This window comes from Equus przewalskii, chromosome 9 (assembly GCF_037783145.1).
Source record: "Equus przewalskii isolate Varuska chromosome 9, EquPr2, whole genome shotgun sequence".
Classification (NCBI taxonomy): domain Eukaryota; kingdom Metazoa; phylum Chordata; class Mammalia; order Perissodactyla; family Equidae; genus Equus; species Equus przewalskii.
Genome location: NC_091839.1, coordinates 7,146,975 through 7,156,331, shown reverse-complemented (window position 1 = coordinate 7,156,331; position 9,357 = coordinate 7,146,975). Strand labels below are relative to the sequence as shown.

General features: G+C 58.9%; 1 protein-coding gene across 1 annotated transcript; it reads right to left on the bottom strand.

The window, feature by feature from the left end:
- Positions 1–509: 509 nt before the first annotated feature.
- LRFN3 (leucine rich repeat and fibronectin type III domain containing 3) lies at positions 510–7,430 on the bottom strand. Its single transcript, XM_070632693.1, has 3 exons — positions 6,284–7,430; positions 3,439–4,875; positions 510–1,138 (listed from the first exon to the last, which is right to left on the bottom strand). The coding sequence occupies exons 2-3, from the start codon at positions 4,857–4,859 to the stop codon at positions 673–675; spliced, it is 1,887 nt and encodes a 628-aa protein (XP_070488794.1). The 5' UTR covers positions 4,860–4,875; positions 6,284–7,430; the 3' UTR covers positions 510–672.
- Between the last annotated feature and the right edge of the window lie 1,927 nt (positions 7,431–9,357).

Sequence of the window (9,357 nt, the reverse complement as noted above, 5' to 3'; positions counted from 1 at the left end):
TGGCCCCACTCACCCTTCCTGCTCATCTCTACCACTGCACCCCCAGTGCCTAGCACTTACTAAGTCCTTGCTTGTCCTCTGCCTGGAACCTTTCCCTCTGCTCTTTGCCCAATTATCTCCTTCAGATGTCATTCTCAGGTCACGTCTCCCCCAGGAAGCCCTCCCTGACCACACCCTAGGCCGAGTCAGGCATCTTCCCTGGGCTCCCACAATCTCCTCAGCTCCCCTCATTGCCACATCTCCGATCACTCCAAGCTGTCACTGTCTGAGGACAGAGCTTGGGGCTCTGTGTGTCACCATGGTGTGACCCAGCACAGGGCACATCCAGAGAGGTCACTCACAGAATGTCTGTTGACTGAATGGATGACCATCGTCAGCCTCATCCAGGGACCTCAGACAGAGCTGTGGGGGTCTCTCCCCAGAGATAGCACCCACCCCCCAGCTCCAGACCCCTGCATGATCCCCCCACCCCAACAGACAGAGACAAGGGCAAGAGCCCAGGCCCAAGCTTAGAAAAATAGGACTTTCTTGTTGTGCCCTGGTGCCCCCGACACCCTCCCCATCAGAGTTTTAAAAACCGTGAGCCATTTGGTGAGTCTGAGGCCAGGTCCCACCAGGTGCCTGGGTCCTGCCCCGCCTGGGGCCAGAAGGGCCACAGAGGTGGTTGCCAGGCTAGGGTCCCATGGGTTCGTGGCTGGGCCCCCAGGGCTCACAGTCCAGCTGGACCACGGTGTGGGCCCTGGGTGCGGCAGGCTCAGGGGCGGGCGGGGCTGGCGCGGGGCCCAGGGCGCCGTTGGTCTGGGAGCAAACGCTGCTGACTGGCGCAGGGGCCTTGGCCTTGCCCGGGGGCTGGCCCCCGTGCACCTTGTAGCGCATAAGCAGCACAAAGATGAAGACCAGTACTGAAGCCACGATGACACCACCCAGCGCGATGATCATGGTGCCGCCCAGGAAGGGTGCGTGTGGGGCCGTGCACGGCCGCAGCGCCGGCTCAGTGGAGAAGCGGGCGCAGCCCACGGGCCGTGTGGCCGTCAGCCCGGTGGCGCTGTCCTCGTACACCGTGAGCACGCACAGGTCGTAGGTGCGGCCCGAGGCCAGGTCTGTCAGCAGGAAGGAGCGGCTGTCGGCCGGGATCATCCTGGAGGGACAGGCAGGTGGGGTGAGGTCTCTGGATGCCCAGCGGCCACCCTGCCCTCTGCCCCAGCCCTGCAGTCTGGAGGATTCCACTGCCCCGGCCCGCGGCCCCGCCCACTACCTCATTTCTCTCTAGCCCCTGAGTCCTTCAAACCACAACCGGAAGTTACCTGTGGTTTTCTCTGTAGCCCACCCCTTGACTTCTCCCAGTCCTGTTTTACTTTGTCGCCAGCTGCCTGATCCCCGTCCTGCACGGCCACCCAACCCAATATCCCACAGGTGTGCAGCCCTAATTCCCCCAGCTTCCTGCTCAACTTTGCCCCACCCACCGCCTGATTTCACTCTCCTCCCCGCTTCTCCCCAGCTCACTGCCGGAGTTCTTCAGTCTGTCACCCAGCTTCCCGCCAGCCCGCCCCCCGAGTGCCCTGTGGCCCTGCCACCAGACGTCTCTCCAGCTAGCCATCCAACTGTGTCCCAACCGTCTGACCTCCTTCTACCCCATGCCCACCTCCTTCTAGGTCCCCATCAATCTCCCCCTAATCCCAACTCCCAGTCTGCCTCCAGACCCTCACCCACCTTCCCCTTGCTCCCCGTCTGACTCTCCACAAGCTGTGCTGATTCCCCCTTGCTCCCCGTCTGACTCTCCACAAGCTGTGCTGATTCCCTTTTCCAGCTGCCTGATTTTCCTCCGGGGTACAGCTAGAATTCTAATCCAACCGCTGATGCCTGCTTCCCCTCTAACCTGCCAATGCACGTCCCCCTAGCCCCACTGCCTTATTATTGTTATTGTTTCTCCAGCACTGCCTGCCAAGGCTCCTCTGGTCTGACTCCGTTTTCATTAAACTGATGTGTCTCAGCCATTGCTGCTGATTTCTTTTCCTCCCTGTTGCCTTCTTTCTTTCCAGCTCTGTCTCCTGATGCCCTTTTATCTCTGTTGACTGGTTTCTAGAGATCCTTACCTTTCTCACATCCTTCTGTCCTTAGTACCCAATCCCACTCTATTTCCTTTTGTAGCAGAGCGCCCGGTTGGAGATTTAACTTGTTTTATAATCCGTTTTATTCCTAAACTGCTTTAACGAGGGAGGTACAGGGAACTGCATGATTGACTCTGGGAAGGTGACTATCTAGGACAGCATTTGTCCCCTCCCCGCCAGGCAAGGCGGACAGGACGTGTGTGATTGTCAGGTGTGGGCCCTCCGAGGGATCGATTGCGTGCTGCTGTCTGAGAGACGGAAGGAGGGAGCTTGCTGGATTTCCAGGACTAGAAAGGAAATCAAGTGACACTCTCTTGAGGTGTAGGCCCCTGGGGAGGGAAAGGGCACCCAGGGACTGGCTTTACAAGGTGCAGATCCTAGGCCCTGGGAGGCCCAGGCCTCTGCAGCCAGGCCTCGGGGCCCAGCCCAGCAGGGAGCCATCCAAGGCCAGCCAGACAAGGCTGGACTTGGGTGCAAGGTGTCACAGCCACCACTACTGACCACCTGTGGCCACCACAGACGTTCCCTGTGCCCGGCTCGGGGGCAGAAGATGTACTGACCCCCATCTCGGAGTATGTAAGCCCCAAGTTTGTGTTTGCAACAACAGAAGAGAGAAGGGAATCCTCAACAGGTGCAGACTCCCCAGTTCCCCTGCCAGGTGGAGCCTGAACTAGGCTTAATTCGATTTAGAACATCAAAAACTGAGAAGACACCATGACAGAACTCTAAACACGTGGAGCAGTTCCCACTGCACAAAGCCCAAGGCCATCTCTACTAACTTCCTCCCCTTCCGGCCTGAGTTTCTTTGCAGCACAGCTGCCTCAGTTTACTTTTGCTGTGACCCCCGTACCCTCCCCCCTGATCTCCTTTTCTTCCGCAGCCTGGCTCGTATCTGGCCCCGTCATCTGGAAACACCTGGTTCCTCTTTACCTTGACTTCTTAAATTGCGCCCCCCATTAACCTTTTACTCTTACTGCCTGATTGCCTTTTTATGTTTAACATTTACTTTTGCTGCCTTATTTCTTTTTACTCATGCAGCCTGATTTCTTTTATCCTCATTGCTTGATAAATTTTAGCCCTGTAGCCTGATTTATTTTACATTTGCTACCTAATTTATTTTGTCTCTACTGTCTGATTTCTTTTCACCACTGCTGCCAGATTTCTTTTACTCTCTCGGCCTGATTTCTTTGACCTTCGCTGTCTGACTTCCTGTGTAGCCTTGCAGCTCATTTCTCGGCTGTGCTGCAGCCTGGGGTATCAGTAGGTGGACTTCCAACCCTCCCTCCACCCTGCCCCCTACCCCCGAGCTGCCCGCGCCTAGACCCTGCACCTGTAGACGAGGATGTCATCGGCTGAGCTGTTGTACTGGATCTGGTACATGCGGATGCCTGGGATAGGCCGCTGATCTGGCCACTGGATGAGAGCAGCTGTGGCCCCATGCTCAGTCACTTGGACACCACGGTCAGCAGGGGGCCCGGTGTCAGCCGCCTTGGCGGAGGCGGAGGCAGAGGCGGCAGAGGGCGGGGTGAGGGCATCAGGATCCCCGTCCCGCGGGGGGTCACAGCTGGTGCTGTTGGCTAGCTGGGGGGGTGGCGGGGGACCCACGGTCAGCTCAACAGCAGCCGTGGCCTCGCCAGCTGCATTGGCCGCAATGCAAGTGAAGATGCCACCATCGCTCGGCTCGGTGACCAGCAGCTCCAGCGTCCCATTAGGGAAGGCGCGAGCGCGACTCGAGTTTCCCAGTAGCCGGCCCTGGGGTGACACCCAGCGCACTCGGGGCTCAGGGTCCCCCACTGCCCGGCAGCGCAGGGCGGCGGGCCGACCTGCAGGCACCGCCAGGGGCGGCGAGCGGTGAGTCACCACTGGGGGCTCGCACACAAACTCCTCCTCCCCTACGGCCCAGAAGTAGCGGCCACCGAGAGCAGGGGGGGAGGCGCAGGCCTCGAGGTCGTCCTCCCGTGCCAGCCGCCGCAGCCACACCAGCTCGCAGTTGCAGTGCAGAGGGTTCCCGCCGAAGGCCAGCACCAGGGCAGAGGCGGGGGAGCCACGGGGCCTGGCCAGCAGGGGCAGGCGGGAGAAGAGTGGGTCGGGCGGGATGGTGGTCAGGCGGTTGGAGGTCATGTCCAGCCGCGCCAACTTGTGCAGGCGGGAAAAGGCGCCGGCAGGCACAGAAGCCAGCAGGTTGTGGTCGAGGCCCAATGTATTGACATTGCCCAGGCGGCCCAGAGCCTCCCAGGGCAGCTGCTCCAAGTTGTTGTAGGAGAGGTCGAGGTCCTCCAGGGTCTCCGCGCAGTCGTCCAGGGCACCAGCCGCCAGGGCTGCCAGCTGGTTGTTGCTCAGGATGAGGTGGCGCAAGTTGACCAGGCCGCGCAGCTGACCCTCGCCCAGCGAGGTCAGCCGGTTGCCGTCGAGGTGCAGGGCGCGCAGGGCGCGCAGGTCGGCGAAGGCGCCAGCTGCCACGTGGCGGATGGTGTTCCGCGACAGGCTCAGATGCAGCAGGCCCGTCATGTTGGCCAGGTCGCGGCGGCGCACAGCGGCAATGAAGTTGTCCGCCAGGCGCAGCTCGGCTGCCCGGCGGTCCAGTGAGGGGGGCACGAACAGAAGGCCCGCCCCGGGGCACAGCACGCTCAGGGGTAGGGACTGTGTCTGGCAGCGGCAGCGGCGGGGACACGGGCTGGATGTGGCCGGCTGTGGTGGAGATGAAGCGGGGGCCAGCGGCAGCAGGCAGAGGAGCAGCGGGAGGACGGCCATCGCGGGCGGGGGCGGTCTGTGGGAAGAAGAGAGGCGTTAGGGCAGGCTGAGGCCAGCAGAAGGGTGCCAGAGGGGCTGGGGTAGTCTGAGAGCAGGAGAGGTCACAGTGGGCTGAGAGCAGAATGGTCAAAGATGGTCAGAGAAAGGAGTAGTCAGACAGATCAAAAGCCAGAGGAGATGGTCAAAGACTCAGAGAGACAGATGTGTCACAGGGGGACAGAGGGAGCAGAAGTGAACAAAGGGTCAGAGGGTAGGGAGGTGGTTAGAAATGGTTAGAGATGGTCAGAGGATGGGAGGGTTGGTCTTGGAGGGTAGAAGGTAAGTCAAAAGGCTTTAGATGAGGTCAAAGAGACACGGCCAAAGATCGTCAAGGAGAGGAGAGGTGGTGGTGGCGGTGGGGGCAAGGATTAGAAGTAGTCAGGCATGACCAGAGAAGAGAGGTGATTAGAGATGGTCAAGAAGATGAGAGGTGGACAAAGAGAGAAGTGGTCAGGGATGGTCAGATTCAGGAGAGATGGTCAAAGGTGGTCAGAAATGGTCAAAAGCCAGAGAGGTGGTCAGAGAGAGTAGGAGAGGACAGACACGTCTGAGATAGTTGGAGACGAGGACAGCTGGTTAGGATGATGGATGTGGAGAGAGGTCATCAGGGAGAGGAAAGGCAGTCAAAGATGTATGAAATGATCAGAGAGCACCAATGATCAAGAGAGACAAGAGAAGAGAGTTGGTCAGTAAAGGCCAGAGATGGTCGGATGGCAGTAGACAGGCAGTTAGGGTCAGGGACGGTAGGAGGGCAAGAGAGACAGTGAAGAATGATCAGAGAGAGGAGAGATGGACAGAAGCGGCTGGAGAGAAGAGGGGTAGACGGAGATGGTCACAGTCACAGGTCAAGCCTTAGAGCCAGGGGTGGACAAGGGCAAGGGAGCTGGCGAACAGAGATGTCAAAGGTGGTCACTGAGTGAAGCAGTAGACAGAGGTGGCCGGAGAGAGGAGCTGTGGACAGGGGTGTTAAAGATGATCAAAGAGAGAAGAGGCAGACAGAGATGGCCATTGAGAGGAGCGGTGGACAGAAGTGTCACAGATGATCAGAGAGAAGAGGTGGAGGAAGGAGACTAGAGAGAAGAGTGGTGGAGTTGGTCAGACAAGACAGATGTGGGAAGAAGGTGGAGAACAGGGTGGAGGGTCAGAGACCTGGAGATGCCATCGACGGGGGAAGAGGAGGTCAGAGGGGCAGGGCTGGCCAAATGGCCAGAGTGTTTGAGGCAGAGCAGGAGCTGGAGGTAGACCCTTAGGGGGCAGGGGGATGTCTGTTTCCTGGGGAAATCCCAAGGGTGCCCGGAGGGACCTGGTCCTCACTTACCTCCACCCCCAGCCACAAAGTTCCTCCCAGGTCCCTCCCCACCATGGGGGTCTCCCAGTAGCCTTACCTGAGCTGGAAGCCACCCCAGGGAGCAATGTCCTCAGGCTCCAAGGGGGCAGGGGGCAGGGTTCTGGAGGGAGCACCTGGTCATGCCTTTCCTGTCCCCAAGGCCTCTGTTGTGTCTCAGCTCAGATCTGTGGCCACGGAGACTCTAGACCTTGATACTCGGGGTCCTAGATGTCCAAATATTGGGCCTCTAGGGTCCAATTTTAGAACCCAGACCCCGTTAGGGTTGCTGAGGGTCAGGGTCTCCCAGTTCCAGTCTTGAGATGCTAAATAGCCAAATGAAGAGTTTAGGGTCTGAGCCCCAAGCCCAGTCCTGGGATCCAATACTGGGGTGCTGGGTTCAGATATCGGGGTGCTTAGTAAAGATTTGGAGGTCCCTAGCTCCAAATTTCAGTATTCAGGTTTGCAGCAAAGACTTCAGGCCCAAACTCAGGTTTAGGCCCCTTAGAATGCCAGGGTTCAGATCTTGGAATTTGAGGCCTAATTCTTAGTGTTCAGGTCCTAAATAGTGGGTTCCAGAGTATAGATATGGGAATCTGGTCCCAGATTTCAAGGTCCCAGGCGCAGAATTCAGAGTTGAGCTCCAGATTTGGGGTTTTAGGTGCTCAGTCTTGAGGTTCAGGCTCCAAATCTTGCCGTCCATATGCCAAATCTTGGGGTTCAGCCTCCAAATCTTGGGGTCCCAGGGACGGATGTTGAGATTCCAGCCCCAAATATTGGTGTTCAGGCTCCAGGTCTTGGGCTCCCAGCCCCAGATCAGGGTCCCAGGCTCAGGTTTCCAGATCCCTGGATCCAATCTCGGGGTGCAGGGCCCCGATGTCGGGGTGTGGGCCCTGGGTCTAGGGCGGCGGCGTGCCGGCTGGCTTCCCGGGCTGCGGCGGGGGCTGGCCCGGAGGGAGGGGAGCGGCTGCGGTGGGTGGGGGGGCGGCCAGGGAGCCCCGGCAGCCGGGGTGGGGCGAGGCCTGGGCGCGGACAGACGGACACACAGGGACTCGCAGGCTGGGGGCACCGCAAGGCAGGCGGGGGCGCAGGGGGGAGGGGCCACGCTCAGAGACCCCTCCCCCGCCGGGGCCGGGGCGGGGGCCGGGCGGGGGCAGGGCAGGCGGGCCGGGTCCGGGAGCTCCCGCGGCCTCCTCGCCGGGAACCCGGGGCCGCGCGCGCGCCCGCGCTTAAAGGAGCAGGCCCCGCGCGCGCCCGCGCTTAAAGGTGTAAGCAGCCCCCTTCTCTGCAAGGCGCGTCCCCAGCCCCACCTCCCAAGGAGTCGCCCTGGCAGTCGCTTGGGAGAGAGGATCCTTGGATACAGAGAGAGATACAGAGACAGAGAGCGACAAAGAGAGAGAGAGAGACAGAGATAAAAAGATAGGCAGACAGATTGAGAGACAGAGAGGAGTAGAATGAGAGAGAGAGGGAAAGACACACATATCCAAGAAGAGAGACAGTGAGAGACCCAGAGAGAAATAGACAAGAGACAAACACAAGTCAGAGATAGACAAAGACAGAGACACAGAGAAAGTCAAAGAAACAGGGAGAGACAGAGAGACAGACAGACTGGGGCAACTCAACTGTGAGGATGGGTATGTGTATGCGTGTCCAGTTCTCATTCACAGCCTTGGATGTGGCCCTCCATCCCAGAGCACTGCTCCCAACCTGTCTCAGCACCACCTCCCTGGGATGTCCCTTCCACAGCTGGAGTCCCCTTACTGGGACCCTGGCTGCAACAGGCCTGATCTTTCCGGCCAGAGGGGAGACTGCTCTTTCCCAAGGCTCCTTGCCCTGGTACAAGGGGAACACTTGGCTCCAAGACGCTGTGCCCTCTGGAATTAGAGCTAGACCTCAAGACACACTGGCCCGATAGCCCATGGAGGAAGGAGAAGATAGGAAATGGGACAGAGGCAGGGGGCTGGCCAGGTCGACCCAGAAAAGTGTGTTCACTGCCTTCCCCTCTCTCCAATTCAGGTCCACTGGCCCACAGAGGATTCTACTAGAATTGTACTAACATATGACTCACCGGGAGTGGTGTCTGCCTGTCCTGACGCCTGCCTGTGAGAGGATGATGGTGGGGGGTGGGGGGGTTCCACGTATCTCCTGGCAGATGGTGTCGCAGGAAGAGGGATGCGGGCCTGGGAACTTGGTTATAGCAATACGGGGGACCTGATCTTTTGGGAGCCCTGGTCTGAAGGGGACACATCCTTGGCCAGTGGTCATGGCCTTACCCTGGGGGAACCTGAATGGTCACGAGCCACCTCCACTGAGTGGAGGAATCAGGCAACCTTGTTGGGGGTGGGGCATGGATGCACATCCACCCTGGCATCCCTGCCTCTGCTGAAGGCTTCAGAACAGACTTTTGGTTCCTTCCACTTATGTGTATTGAAAAACTGCAGCTAAAATTAACTCCACTCCAGGGCCCGCCTTTCCAGATCATTAGCAAAGTTCATCAGTGCTCCTGGCCCAGCACAGTGGATACTGGTTACTCAGACACTCGGAAAGATGATGCAGAGTTTCTGAGCACTACAGAAGCGGGGGAGGTGGGGGGAGAGAGAGGGCAATGTATGGAGACATTCCCAAGAGTGGACAGGGATGAGAATTCAGTGGAACTGGCTGATTTAGGGAGTGACCCCAGGAAATGGGCAAGGGAGGGGGAAGAGTAAGACGGAGGAGCAGAAAGTTAATGGGAAGTGCAGATGAGGAGAGGGTGCCTCTCTGGGCAGCTGGGGCCAGGAGCATTAAGGAGCCTAGCAGAACACATCAGGACTGTTGTCCCTCCCTTTCCTTCCCCTGCAAAGTTCAAAGAGGCTGCGGGGCGTTTATCCACCAATTCTTATCCCGTTCAGTGCTTCGCTGATGTTCGTCCCTTTGGTGGAAGGGGGTGGCACTGAGAGCCATCTGAGCTCTGAGGCAGGAAAACAGAGAAGGAAGCCTTGCCCGAGCCAGACCAGCGGTCCTCATGCTTTAGCTGCATCGGGATCCCCTGGAGAGCTTGTCAGCCCTAGAGCCAGAGTGGCCAAGGTGTGATGAGGAAGCACAGGGCAGAATAATAAGGGCTTTGATGACACAGCCCAGGCCAGAGTGGTCAGG

Excerpts from the sequence above, each read along its gene's own strand:
- LRFN3 (XM_070632693.1), bottom strand. The coding sequence starts at position 4,859 with ATGGCCGTCCTCCCGCTGCTCCTCTGCCTGCTGCCGCTGGCCCCCGCT. Across the intron at positions 1,139-3,438 it reads GATGACATCCTCGTCTACAG|GATGATCCCGGCCGACAGCC; the intron begins GTGCAGGGTCTA and ends CTGTCCCTCCAG.